This window comes from Carassius gibelio, chromosome B22 (genome assembly GCF_023724105.1).
Source record: "Carassius gibelio isolate Cgi1373 ecotype wild population from Czech Republic chromosome B22, carGib1.2-hapl.c, whole genome shotgun sequence".
Taxonomy (NCBI): Eukaryota; Metazoa; Chordata; class Actinopteri; order Cypriniformes; family Cyprinidae; genus Carassius; species Carassius gibelio.
The window spans coordinates 38,152,960-38,167,697 of record NC_068417.1 but is presented as its reverse complement, the minus strand read 5'-3'; the positions used below and the strand labels follow the sequence as shown (position 1 = coordinate 38,167,697).

Below are 14,738 nucleotides of genomic sequence, written 5' to 3'. Positions count from 1 at the left end.
AATCTCAGACCAAGTTACACAGCACTAGAAACAGGTTTATAATAAGAAAGAGAAGCGTGTTTTATGACATACAAATAAAGAATAGCATTATTATGGGTCAACCTATGCAGATGTAAGCGGTTATAATCAGAATACCAAAACAACGGACAACAAACGGTCTACGGTTTGTTAGTTTAGTGAAAGTCCAAAGACACTGAAGGTTATGAAATCCATACCAGACAGATCAGATGTAGATTGTAGATGTAGTAATAATAATAATGATGATGTTGAAGCCTCATGATCTCTTGCTGTATGGCGTAGTGGGTCAAAGAACACAAAACCAGACTGCTCTGCTTTTTTTTTTTTTTTTTAAAGCATTTTCCTTAATTTTTCATTAAAAAGACCCCGACCCCCCCCCCCCCCCCCCAAAAAAAAAAGGTTTTACTCATAAAAAGCAGCTACATAGTACAAGCAAAGTCTTCAAATACAATAGGGCTTGGGTGTTCTTCCTCCAAGACGTCAGCGTGGTTCTGAAATAAAACGCTCGCCCTCGATGGACCAAACGTGGGGAGTGCAGAATCATCCACATCCAACATTTAGATGAAGGCGCTTGTTTCGCCTCATGACGTCCCGGTTCAAAAGTGCTAACGATGTTCATATCACGTTTTATGTACAACACGAAAAACTCATGTAAGTCACAAAGGTGGGCAGACACAAGTAACACGAATGAACGGAGGAAGTTAAAGTGTGTCTGTGAAGCGTTCAGCTCTCAGAAGACATCTGCTCGTCCTGCGCTCTGCTGTCCTCTTTTACGTCTGTGTCTTCTGCCGGATCGGCCGCTGGGGAGTCAGCTGGGAGCGTCTGCTGATCTGCTGGCTCATCTGGATTGGGCCTGGAAGACGAATACTAAATTAATTGGCAAGTGGTGTGATTATTTTGCTTAAGGACCAAGAAGGCGAAAGGTGGCCGCTCTTCACCTGATGCCGTTCGGGGATTGGTGCTCATCGCGTTTCTCTTGGTCTGTGGGTTGGGGGTTGTTTTCCGATTCAGAAACGTCTTTTTTCTCATTTTCTGATTCACCGTTCACTGGTTTGGAGTCGTCTGGAAGGAACAAGCATGGTTTAAAACAAAATTTGAATACTGCATGTGAAAACGTATTTTTAAAAAAATGACCCGTTTACCTGTGTTTTGCGCGTCTTGTTCGTTGGCTTCTTGGTTCTTTTCATCTGGTTTTGGTTTAGTGGTCTCAATCTTGCCAATGAACTGGAGCTTTAGTTTATTGTAGACCGCAGTGGCCTTCTCCATAACAGCACTGCTAGCTTTGTATCGCCGAATCTAAAAGACAGAAGACAGTCAGAAGCATCGAGGAACGATGGCTTCGTCTATCGGCCCAACCCTAGTTCAGATCCAAGCGTAAACGACGCATCTGCGTACATAACGTTACGTTGTATACATGCGCTATAGGGTGACTCACAGAAAACATAACTGTTGAATAAAGTCGTTGTTTTTGTTTTCTTTGAGCAACCCATCCGAAATGCACACACACAGAGCAGTGAACACACACACACACTGTGAGCACACACCCGGAGCAGTGGGCAGCCATTTATGCTGTGGCGCCCGGGGAGCAGTTGGGGGTTCGATGCCTTGCTCAAGGGCACCTAAGTCGTGGTATTGAAGGTGGAGAGAGCACTGTACATGTACTCCCCCCACCCACAATTCCGTCCGGCCCGAGACTAGAACTCAGAACCTTTCGATTGGGAGTCCAACCCTCTAACCATTAGGCCACGACTTCCCCTAACAATGTCCTTGCTATGTTTCTGCTCTTGTAACTCATTAGAAATATCTAAATTTGTGTTCTGAAGACGAACAAAGGACTTACGGGTTTGGAACGACATGCGGGTGAGTTATTAAATGACAGAATTTTCATTTTTGGGTGAACTATCCCTTTAAACGGATTCTAAATGGCAAATGTTTGTACCTTTTTGAGTGTAGCTATAACATCTGCATTCTTCTGCAAGATTTGAGTGGTTACTTGTACTGAGCTGATGTCGTCCAGGGCCTGCAGACACTTCTCAATGTCCTACAGATCGAAAGGAAACAGACGACAAGATGCAGAATGATACCAGGGAATTCACACATCATCTCATTTTCACACGTACAGCCTCTGATATATATATATATATGACTAAATTCAACAGCATTTTGAAAGTTTAGAGGGTCATGTGTGGTTCATTAAATACCACTGAACCATATGAACAGGTTTGAATCAACTGATTCAATGAATCAACATCCTAGGAGAGTATGACCAAACTCGTTGCTTGTTTGTACACTAGACTTTGCAGTAAAATTGGTAGAATAATGTTTCCAGTCATTTTAATTTTGTGTTTTAAGTGACATGGGTAGGCTGATGATGTCAGTACTTACTGGGTTGTCAACTTTCAGGGCAAACTTGATTTCTGTGTGGAGCTTCTGGAGTTTCTCTTCTGGAGAGGGTTCTGGATTTATACACGGGGCGACAGAGACAAGAGTTAAAGTCTGACGGCCCGTGAAATGACTCGAAAGGACTGAACAGCCATGAGAACATGTTTCAATTGACCTTTTTTCTTCTCGACTTTCTTCTCGGATAGACGCGTCGGCTTCCGTTTCGGCTTCTCGGCCTTAAGCCTTGAGGGAAACAGTGGTGTTATTTTCAGTGTTATTATAGTTAACTAAAAGAAAATTATTATAAAAAAAAACAACAACACATTTTTGTTACTTGAAAAAAATACACATGAAAAAAAAAAAAAATATAATATTTTTTTCTTCTGCTTATCTAGAAGCCTATGCAACATTTCTTATTTTAATTTAGTAAACTAATAATAAACTAAAACTGAAAATAACATCATAAAAATGAAACTTATTTTAAAAAGGGAAAAAAAACACACACAACTAAAACATTAACTAACATTAAAGGGGGGGTGAAATGCTATTTCATGCATAGTTTTTTACACTGTTAAAGAGTTGGATTCCCATGCTAAACATGGACAAAGTTTCAAAAATTAAGTTGTACGTTTGAAGGAGTATTTTTGTTCCAAAAAAATTTTGTTTGTTGTTTTTTTCGAGTATGGCTCTGTGTGACGTTAGATGGAGCGGAATTTCCTTATATGGGTCCTAAGTGCGCGCTCTTCTGCCGGAAGAGCGCGCGCTCCTGTATAGCAGAGCACTGAGAGGCTGAGCACAGCCTGATCAGAGCGAGAGCATCGCGAAAAGTCACAAAAGAAGTGTGTTTTTGATTGCCAGGGCAAGACAACCCTGCACAGATTACCAAAAGAGAAACAGCATTAAGGGACCAGTGGATGGAGTTTATTTTTACAGAGCATCAACGGAGTTGTGCAAGTGTTTTTGTTTGTTCCCTGCATTTCGGATTGCACGTCGTTTATTTCTTAAGGATAATGCAGTCCCAACGGAAAAGGGTCACGATCGTGTGTTGGAACCGCATGCGGTGAGTAAAACTGCTTCAAATATCTCTGTGTTGTTAACTTAGCTATCAGCGCGTAAGCACATCAAGTAAAAAACATGCGATGTTGTCATCAAACTGCACTTTCCACATGTACAGCTTAAAAAAAAAAAGACGACATAAAGTGGAACTTAGTCATTTTCCAAAACCGCTAAGCAAATATATACAGTTTCAGTACATACCACATAGCATAGCGCCTTTGCTGATGCTGCTCTTGTTAAATTTCAGCCTCTGGATCTGTGTCACAGCTTCCACATGCTCTCAACTCAAAAGTCTACTGGCGCTCGTGATTCTTTAGCTCCGCCCACACGTCACGCCATTAGGCGCTCGTGTTTTTCCGGGAAAAATCGGTACAGACTATCTTTCTCTTATAAATATAATAAAAATAAAGACTTTTTGGAGTTATGAAGGATGCAGTACTACTCTATAGGTACTCAAGATTAACAGGATATTGAGTGAAAACGAGCATTTCACCCCCCCTTTAAACTATTATAGTATCTCAATTATACTGTTTTTTCTTAATTTAAACTACTAAACTAAATTCTTTAAAATAAATGAAAATCTTTTTTTTATGAATTGAAATACAAATAAAACCGTAATAATAAAAATAATATAAAAATATAAGATGTAACACTTTACAAAGAAAAAACTTAAAATAAAAAAATGTTATACATACAAAAATAAGTTGCATTGGCAACTTATTGAAATAAAAGTAAATTAAAAGGTAAAACAAAATACAACAAATTATAAGTGACAAAAACACACAATCAAATTACCAATGTAAAACTAAAGGCTAATTCAGAACACTAATAAATATTCCCAAATACATGCCTGGTTTTGTCTTTCTCCTCTGATCTCTGATGCTTCTTTTCTTTGATCTTCCTCTCTTTTTTCTCTTTCACCTCCTTCTCCTTCTTCTGCCGCCCTTTCTGGCTGTCTCGACGTTTGGTGGATTTCTTCCCCTGAAGAGGAAACACAACAACCCACAGTGTCAACATTTTGAGCGGCGACACTAGTAGAAAGAGTCTGGGTGAAGTTCTGCTGACTGGCCTCTGCAGGTGCTGGCGAGTCGGAGTCTGAAGGTGCGGGGATGGGGGGAGGCGGAGGCTTCTTGGATTTTTTGAGAGGGTGATCATCCACTTCATCGTCCGAGCTGCTGCTGCTTCCTTTCTTGGCCTTGTTCTCCTTCTCCTTTTTTCTTTGCTCTTCCTCCTCTTTCTCTCGCTCCCGGAGCCGACGGAGCTCTTCAGCCTCCTCTTTCTTCCTTCGCTCCTCCAGTTCCTTCCGCCGTTCCTCGTCTCTCTTCTTCCACTCGCTGACACGGTCTGTCTCGCTGTCACTTTGAATAAAAAAATGTAAACTCAATCATCCATGTGTTCCTCAGAAATTCACAGAATACTTGTTATAACTATGTTCTTTCAAGTCATAATCATGTGAATTGTATTTTTGACTTCAAATTAAAGGCATAGTTCCCGGACGAGCCCCCAATTTCAATGTTACGCCCCGTCTAGGGGTAGAGCGTAACATGGGAAAAAACAAGCGAGTACCATCAACTTCTTTTGAATTTTATTTGGTAATCCACTTTCAGGAGCTGACAGTGCCAAAATAATAAACAAATTGTGCTAAATATTAAACCCTGTAAATTACCTATCCAAAATAAAGAAGCAAAAAAAAAAAAAAAAAAAAAAATTACAATTCTCTTAACCTAACTACCTAATCCAAAAACAGAGATCCAAACATTACAAAAACAAAAGGTGGCGTCTAGCTCCCTACTTTCCCAAAACTATTTACAATATTCACAATAAAGATTTACAAATAAGTCGTTCCAAACCTGTAATGGTGCGTTCACACCAGACGCGAATTAAGCGTTAAGCGCAATTTACATCTTGCTTGGAAGAAATAGATTAATTGAATAAAGACCAAAAGACCAAATATTACCTGTTAGATTTACCCAAAACAAATTATATTTAATGTTGAACTACTAAAGAGACATCAGTGTCAGCGGCAAATGTCAGAAGGACTAGCCGAGTCGAGGCTGCTCTTGGCGTATACATGAGCACTGAGCTCCCGTCTTCATAAATAAACAGCAGATTTGACACCATAACAATAATATTTTGAAAATAATCAGAATAAATGGTGGTTGAAATCACATTGTTGCGTGAACTCAACTGGCAGAAGCCCCTCCCATAATGCGAATTCACGTTGTTAAGTGAAGTTGCAAAGTTAATTTCATGCACGAATTAAGCGAATAAACTCAAAACGTTCAAACGTCCAACTACACGCAAATAACGCAATCTATTCACGCAATTCGCGTCTTGTGTGAACGCACAGTTAGACACCAAATTAAGATATTTTTGATGAGTTACAAGAGCTCTCTGACCCTGCATTGACAGCAAGGATCCTTACAAGATCAAGGCTCAGAAACATAGCAAGGACATCGTTAAAATAGTGCTTGAGATACAGTTTAGAAGATTTTCTTACACAACCATCAATTCACTTTAGAAGGCCCTTGTTAACCCACTGGAGCTAAGTAGAGCACTTTTTATGATGGATGCATGCACTTTTTTTGGGCTTCAAAATCTCGGCCCCCATTATAAAGTATTATAGAGCCAGGACATTTTAAATATAACTGATTGTATTCCTCTGAAAGAAGAAAGTCATATAGAGCTAGGATGGCTTGAGGGTGAGTAAATCATGAGGTAATTTTCATTTTTGGGTGAACTATCCCTTTAACTGATTTATGAAGGAAAGTAAATACTAGGGCTGCACGATATTGGGAAAAAATAACATTGCGATATTTTATTTTTCTGCGATATATATTGCGATATGAAATCTAATCAAATTGTTTTCTTACAAACAAAAATGGGGTGAGCACACTTACATTCTCATTTTAAATGATTTAAACATCAACACCATTGTGTCAATTGAACAATAAGCGCGAGGGAGAGAGCAAGACTGTGAGCGTGTGGCCGCGGCTGGCTGGCTCTCTCTCTCTCTCTCTCTCTCCCTCTATCTCTCTCATGCGCGCGCTCTCGCGCTCTCTCTCTCTCACTCTCTTGTGCGTACTTTCTCTCTCTTTTTTTCTCTCTCTTTTCTCTCTGTTTCTCTCGCTCTCTCTCTCTCTGCCCTGTTAAACTGACAGGACTTAAAAACACGTGCATAATGTGTTGGATAAACATGATAAAGTTTCACTCTACGATGGTTAAGCTGTGCAATTAATCCGCGAATCACATTCGTCAAGGGCCGGGGAGCTGCTGGCCAGTACAGTTAATGAATAATGGATCAACTACGACAGCCTACATCGCACATCCTGCAATGTGACTATCGTGGATTCGTACATCGCGATATCGATGCTAAAAGGACACATCGTGCAGCCCTAGTGAATACTATATTCATCATATTCAAACTCACCTGTCGCTGTCTGATGAAGAAGAAGGAGCCCTCTCTGGAGCTGGTTTGGATTTCCTTCCTCGTGGCTTTGGTGGAGGTTTCTCCGCTTGGAGAATGAAAAAAAAAGTGTCCTTTAGTATTCTGATGTACTTGTCTAGGATTCCTGATATCCGAGGACAACGGTCTCAGGTAATGTTTCCATCCACTGTGCTGCCATTAAACGCAACTACTCAACCGTTGAAACTAATTATAAATATAATATGTGCTGGATTCACCTTGCAAAGCGCATGTTCTCACCTTTCTTACGCCCTTGTGGGCCTTTCCTTGCAGGAGGAGGAGGTGGCTCTGAATCGGAGTCGGATTTGGATCCAGACTGCGATTCGGATCCAGAGACGGCCGGGCGGGGCTTCTCGTCTTCTGAATCGCTCCTGACTGCCCTCTGATCTGACTGGGAGCCCGATTCTGAATCCGAGCCAGATGATGCCTTCTACAATATTACAAAAAAAAATAAAAAATAAAACAGTGTAAGATCAAGCAAGTATGTAATTATAGATGGCCACATGACATCAATGAGGTGGTCTCACCTTCTTCCTGCCTCTGCTTGCTGGCTTTTTGCCACCTCGACCGCCCGACTCCTGAGGTGTGAAGTCCTGGAGAACACATAAGTAACTCGTTTACATGATTTCAATGGGCATTTTATTAACTACACATCATTTTTTGGTAGTAATGAAGCTATGAGATGTTTGAGGCGGGAATACCTGATCGCTGTTTTTGCCGGAGTCAGAGTCCGAGCTGGGTGATGGTTCAGGTTCTGAGGGAGATCCACTCTCCTCTCCATCTCGATCACTAGATGATGCCCGTGTTCTCTTCACTGGCGGCCGCTGCAAAGTTTTAGATAAAACATGTTTTTTAGGCTAGATAAGACCCTTATTCCTTGGCTGGGATCGTGTAGTGCTCTTTGAAGCTGCGATAAAACTGCAATTTGGACCTTCAACCCACTGATTCCACTAGATGGAGAAAAATCCAGGAATGTTTTCCTCAAAAACCTTAATTTCTTGTCGACTGAAGAAAGACAGACATGAACATCTTTGATGACATGGGTGAAAATTGATGAAATTTTTATTCTGGAGTGAACTAATCCCGTAAGGCCTGTTCACACCTACAACGAAATCTATATTAGCATCCACACCAATGGACAATATGTTTTTTTTAATTATTATTATAAGCACACTGCAGTTTAGTTCTCAGCCACTTTAAATTCTCAAGTTCTTTAAAGAGGATGTGTACAACAGAATGTAAACATTAAAAAAACCCATATACTTTAGGCATAGCTATGAATACATTCATAACACAGAATGACTCCACTGCTTAAATAAATACTACTTCATTTTAACACTAGTGAATGTGTAACTAACTAAAGCCGACATTAAAAGCTTTGAAAAGAGAAATTCAGAGCACCTGAAAGTATAACGCATAAAACTGCAAGAGAAGAGAGAAACAATGACAGATGAGCTGTGGATATACAATCAGTCACGTTGGCTTGTTTCGAGTCTGGATACCTTTGCAGCGGGAGCTTTCCGCTTCACTGCCGTCTTCCTTTGATCCTCACTTCCAGAGTCAGAATCATCACTTCCTGTTTCAGCTTTCCTCGGCACCACAGCTTCCTCGTCATCTTCCGCATCACTTCCCGGCGCAGGCGGGTCGTCCTCGCTCTCCGATGACGACGCAGGCTAAACAAATACAAGGAAGATGTAACAAATCAGCATGTGCGGTCATGAAACAACAGACGATTACAGCCAGAGAAATGAAGTCTCACTGCAGGTGTGCTATAGGAGGCGTGAGGGTTGTTCTGGATTTCCCACAAGCCTTCATTGAACCCTTTCCTCTTGTTGGGCTTCCCATACTGGTCTTGGTACTTTTCATACGCAAAAAGGTCCTTGGGTGCAAGGAAGGCTCTGAAAGGAGAGTTAAAATCAGGACTATAAAAGTTGAGATGAAACAGAAGTGGCAACAGATAAACAAAAAATGTAGGGTGTAAATTTGGTTCTATGCATTTTTGTAAAATTGTCAACATCACGCTCATTTTTATGTCATTTTAATTAAACATCATGAATTTAAAACTCTCTTTTACCAAATGAAACTGTACAGATGAAGTGTTTATGATCAGATCTGCAACATGCATTTACATTTAATCATTTAGCAGACGCTTTTATCCAAACGGAAAATTACAAGTGAGAACAATACATTGGGTGGTTTTTCATTTCATGCCGACTTTAATATACGAAGGTGTCTACAAAGCTCTCCGATTGAAAAAAGAGAAAACAAATCTGGTCTTAAAAGGTTCTTCATACTTTTAAAAACACTGAGAAGACATTAAGGCAATGCACACAGCTCATAACAAATAATATGCATCCATTTATCAACATTAATAACCTGTTGCTCATTCAAATCCAGGAAATATACGTACGTTTCATGAGTCCCAAAGAAAAAAATGGGGACTTTATTAGGAGGAGGTTTGACAGCCCCTTCTGCAACATCTTCAATCTGGAGGAGAAATATTAAAAGGAGATGATCAGATGTTCTTCAGACCTTCAGTAGTGGAAGTTTATAGAATTAAGTACACATTACTGAACGAGTTTTCTCCTTTGCACCGATTAAGTCACGTGCAAGAAAGTCTTTTCATGTGTAAACATAACAACTCAACCCCCTCACTGCATTTTACATGTTTTTAAACCAAAGGAATATAAAAGCCCCAAGTCTAAATTTAGTAGTTATTCAGATTTTACCTCATCAGGCATCTAAAGATGGTTCCTAATATATAAAACACACAAATAAACAGCACTTTGAGGACACGCGACCTTTGCTGCTGCTCCTGTGAGCCTCATACATTCATAACTAGAGGTAATAATATGAAATAAACACATGATTCAGATGTTTAGACTCTTAATTAATATATAATTGGAGTTGGTTTGCAGAAGCTGTACATGTATACATATGCTGCGTGAATGGCTGGGCGCTGAGGTGAGGCTGGTGGGGGTGTGTGATCTCTCACCCGGGCCGGCCAGTGGGGGTAGCCCTTCATTTTAGCAAAGACAAGATCCCCGGGCCGGAAGTTGTGAGGCATCTTGTCGTCCCTCTGTGCACCTGCTCCTCGTCCTGCTCGTTTGTGTTCGTCCGCGGTCCGTTTCTCAGGCCGACAGACACTGAAACCTGCTCCAGATACAGCACGCGAGGAAAGGCGGTTGGTTTTCTGCAGCGATTTCCGCTCATTCCATGTTTTGTCAACGGAAGTCCCGCCTCTCTTTAGATCGATGATTGGAGGAACGGACTGTCACTCTAAGCGTCCACCAATAGGAATGTACAATGTGTACTCCGATAAAGACTTCAATTTATTATTATATTTACATTCGCTCCGACTTCATTATGAAACGACGGGGGTGAAAATGAAACGGAGAACATAAAAATAAATTCATAAGTGTGTATTAAAATATCTACTCAAAATGCATTCACTGGAATGTAAATGCACTTTTATGAATGTATTTTTCATCTAAAAAATAATATCTACATTAATTCCCGAACGATTATTTTAGTAGTTTTGAGGAATAAATATTTGGCATATACTCAGTCTTAAGATTTTGAAATGAAACAGTAAATATTAAACATATGTATTTATTTCTTAAAAAGCGTTTGTGTCACAGACTGTATATATATATATATATATATATATATATATATATATATATATATATATATATATATATATATATATATACACACACAGGTGTTGGTCATATAATTAGAATATCATCAAAAAGTTGATTTATTTCACTAATTCCATTCAAAAAGTGAAACTTGTATATTATATTCATTCTTTATACACAGACCGATATATTTCAAATGTTTATTTCTTTTAATTTTGATGATTATAACTGACAACTAAGGAAAATCCAAAATTCAGTATCTCAGGAAATTAGAATAGAATATTGGAATGATGATATTCTAATTATATGACCAGCACACACACACACAAACACAAACACACACATATGTATATATATATATATATATATATATATATATATATATATATATATATATATATATATATATATAAATATAATAGGGAATGGAGCGAAATATTGTATGATTTATTTAATTTTTTTTTATTTTTACCACTTCCCCACTTGTATCATCTGTAGAATTAAGATGTCATTTTTTTTAAAGATAATTTTTCTATAAAAAGTATAGTAAACAAATAAAGTGAATGAACTGGAGAGTATATTCTTAACTATTTAGGAAATATGAGGAATTATTTTTATTTGTTATATATATTATTTTATTTTTTTTACAATTTGACAGCATAAGAACCTTCTCGAACCTTCCACTACATACTTCAAAATGTATATAAAAAAAATGGAGAGCAGAACATTATTTTATTTAATTTTTTTATTAATGAAACAGAAATAACACTACATTCAGAAGATCAGAAAGCCAAAAAGATTCCGATGTAACAAAGAAGAAAAACATGCATACAAAAAAAGGTAACCAGAAGCAAAGTAAACAAATGAATGAATAAAATAAACGAAAATAAAATAAATACGTTAAATATGATTTTACATAAAATTAGAGAGACAGACATACAATGAGAGAAAAGAACCTTATAATAATAATATTAATAATCATCACTAAATTCTCGTAATAATTGTTTTTAGTATCTGTCACTCCCCTCCGCTTGACGTCGCTAAAACCCAAGATCTGCGTCACGATCGATGTGCGTGCTTCCGGTGGAGAATCTCTGTCCTCTTCCAGTTGTAAACAAATCGTTTGAGTGGTGGCGTCTCTGACAGTCACAACAAATTCAAAACAACTCCTCTTTCTTTTTTGAAAAAACTTTTTTTCCCCCGCGCACAGCGTATCGATAAGAATGAAGAAGTTTTTCGACGACATTAAGAAGGATATAAAATTCAAGTCCGCAGGGCCAGGAAATAAACTGACAGAAGACAGCAGGTAACCGTTAAAAACCGTAGATCAGATGTTCTCGAGACATCAACCTCAACTAAAAACATTTTTTATCATCAGATCACGAGGTTTTCTTATTATATATGGCTGCGCATTTGAAACTGTTAAAAGTGAAAGTTATTATATTTCACATGAAATCTGTTGTGATCTATGTTACAGAAATCTGAACAGAGTCCATCTAAACCAGTCTAACTGCATTTCTAACATAATCATATCTGCAGATGACATATAGAAACGTGTAGTGTGTGCTAAATGCATCAGACTTTATCGCTATAATCACTGAAAGGGTAAAGGTCTCGAGCTAGTCACGTGGGAGTGGTTTAGACACGGCTGTTTCAGTCATGTTATTGGTTACAACAACAGATTTAAGCTTTTAATATATGAGTGGGATATTTATGACCACAAAACAAGTCATAATGGACAGTTTAAATTTTTTTTTTTTTGTTTTTTAGATTTATACAATCTGAAAGCTGAATGAATATGCTTTCTATTGATGTGTGGGTTTGTTAGGATAGGCTGAGACACAACTATGTGAAAATCTGGAATCTGAGGGGGCAAAAGGTTGTCTAAATGCATTCTTAGCAATGTATTTTACTAATAAAAAAATTGGATTTGATATTTATGGTAGGAAATCTACAAAATATCTTCATGGAATATGATCTGTGTTTAATATCCTTAAGATTTTTGGCATAAAATAAAAATTGATCATTTTGACCCATACTGTGTATTGATGGGTCACATGTCTGGTCTCTCTCCTGCAGCTCTAAACCTCAAGCCCCACAGGTTCCTCGTGGAGCGCCCAGAAAAGCGCCCACTGATGGTGCGCACAGAGCCGGGGCCGCGGCCCTCGCCAGGATCGAGCAACAGCAACAGCACCGGCCGAAGGTGCAGACGTCCCAGGATGCCATAAGGAATCAGGGTAGATCATTAGATTTCTCTGAACTCAGAAATCAGAAAATATTAGTGGATTTTGGTCACATCTTGTGGTTGTGTTTCAGTGAAGCGAGAACTTGAAGCAGAGGCGGCTGCCACAGCGGCCAGTCTGAAGAACACCGATGTAGAGGCAAGTCCGGCCGATTTAACTTTACTCTGATCCAGAATCACACTAAACCAAATGTTTTTGCTGATATGTGGACTAAAAGATGTTCATGTTGGTCATGTGATCTAAACATGGTAGCCACCTTGAGAGAAGAATGCTTCGTTAAAACTCTTTTGCACTTGACTACTTTGTTTTCCCTGTATTTGGGGTCAAGTGTTCAAGTGAGGGTGAAGACCACAAGTGTGTGTAGAACTTTTCACACTCCTATAGTGTTTACATAGCTTTGATTTGAAATACGTTGCATTTTAAAGTCAACTTCTGAATGTCTGTTCGGTAGTCCCTATAACAGGGCACATTTTAATTTGTGGTGTTTTTAATTAAGTGATAAAAAGCAGTTGAAAAATGTTATACAAAATAAAGATCTACTCATCTAAATAGTTACTCATCTTTGCACCAGTAAAATGCTCAATACTTTGTTTTACTTCCAAATTATATGTAATATCTAATTATTATATTAATATTTAACTTACACTGGAAAGGTTTCTGTGATCTCTCACGAGATCTCATCAAAAATAAAACATTTTTATTTCAAAACATTATGCATGATGGGATTTACTAAGGCCATTTAAAGGCTTTTGCAGGTGTTTTGAGTTAATTAGCTGATTAGAGTGTGGCACCAGGTATCTTCAATATTGAACCTTTTCACAATATTCACATTTTCTGAGATACTGAATTTGGGATTTTCCTTAGTTGTCAGTTATAATCATCAAAATTAAAATAAACAAATATTTGAAATATATCAGTCTGTATGTAATGAATGAATATAATATACAAGTTTCACTTTTTGAATGGAATTAGTGAAATCAACTTTTTGATGATATTCTAATTATATGACCACCACATGTAATCTAATATAAGATATTGGGATATTGACTTTAACATGCATATTACCAATGTTTAGTTTCATGCTCAAGTGCAATGCCTGATATTGAGCGGAGTTATTTGAGACGGTCATATTGCTTTAAGATGTTTCTTAATACTGATGTTATAATGCAATAGTGCCTTTTTCGTGATATTTGTTCAACAGCAGGCATACTTCAATCAAAATAGTTTGTATGGCTTCGAAAACATGCAGGCGATTTCAGGGATCACTTGATAATGTAGATGAAAATATAGTACAAATCTGCCATAAACAGCATTACAATGAGAACGTTATAAAATGTGAAATTCTGTCTTCTTTCCTTGCCGCTGTTCCATAAGCGCCACCTGCTGGCAGAGAGTGAATTTGTTTCTTGCAGATATGTTTTGTGTGTCACACAATTCTGACTTTGCTTCATATATCAATCTAATTTAGGTTAAAAACATGTATGCAGCATCTTTGTGTGGATCACGATGAAATTGCAGGGGTTGCCTCTAATTTTAAATGCAAAGCCTTAGTTTGATTATAGAGATTTGTTATTTTTGTTATTTGATTTGGGGTTTGTTTTAAAATTGAATATTTCAATTTCACAAAGTGTGTCGGATTTGATCAAATATGTTATAAAATCAATATCATGAATCATAACAGCCCTAATAAGAGCCTTTTTGGAGGCCACTGCATCCTTCAAAATGGTTCTCTTTGTGTTCCTTGGGGAAATTAAAGTAATATGGGGTTGGAATGAACTGTAAACAAATGATATAATTGTAAGTTTTGAGTGACCTGTCCCTTTGAGATTTCAGATCCAGTACAAGCTCATTTGAACAGCAGCATAACTCTTTTAACCAACTGTATTTATTTGTAACTTTTCAAGGGGGCCTGTGTTCCACAAAAGGATC

The 14,738-nt window shown here is 38.1% G+C and overlaps 1 protein-coding gene across 1 annotated transcript; it reads right to left on the bottom strand.

Moving 5' to 3' along the window:
* Positions 1-392: 392 nt before the first annotated feature.
* Positions 393-10,166, bottom strand: LOC127988568 (hepatoma-derived growth factor-related protein 2-like). The gene is made up of 16 exons (XM_052591348.1): positions 9,918-10,166; positions 9,333-9,409; positions 8,682-8,820; positions 8,425-8,595; positions 7,624-7,746; positions 7,450-7,515; positions 7,163-7,352; positions 6,887-6,971; positions 4,526-4,814; positions 4,307-4,437; positions 2,576-2,643; positions 2,404-2,474; positions 1,958-2,059; positions 1,161-1,314; positions 957-1,080; positions 393-871 (listed from the first exon to the last, which is right to left on the bottom strand). The coding sequence occupies exons 1-16, from the start codon at positions 9,987-9,989 to the stop codon at positions 742-744; spliced, it is 1,992 nt and encodes a 663-aa protein (XP_052447308.1). The 5' UTR covers positions 9,990-10,166; the 3' UTR covers positions 393-741.
* Positions 10,167-14,738: the final 4,572 nt, after the last annotated feature.

Bases quoted from the DNA above. Each gene is read 5' to 3' on its own strand.
- LOC127988568 (XM_052591348.1), bottom strand. From the start codon at position 9,989: ATGCCTCACAACTTCCGGCCCGGGGATCTTGTCTTTGCTAAAATGAAG. The intron at 6,972-7,162 runs GTGAGAACATGC...TCATTCTCCAAG, and splicing joins CCCACAAGGGCGTAAGAAAG to CGGAGAAACCTCCACCAAAG. The intron at 2,060-2,403 runs GTAAGTACTGAC...TTCGATCTGTAG, and splicing joins CCCTGAAAGTTGACAACCCA to GACATTGAGAAGTGTCTGCA.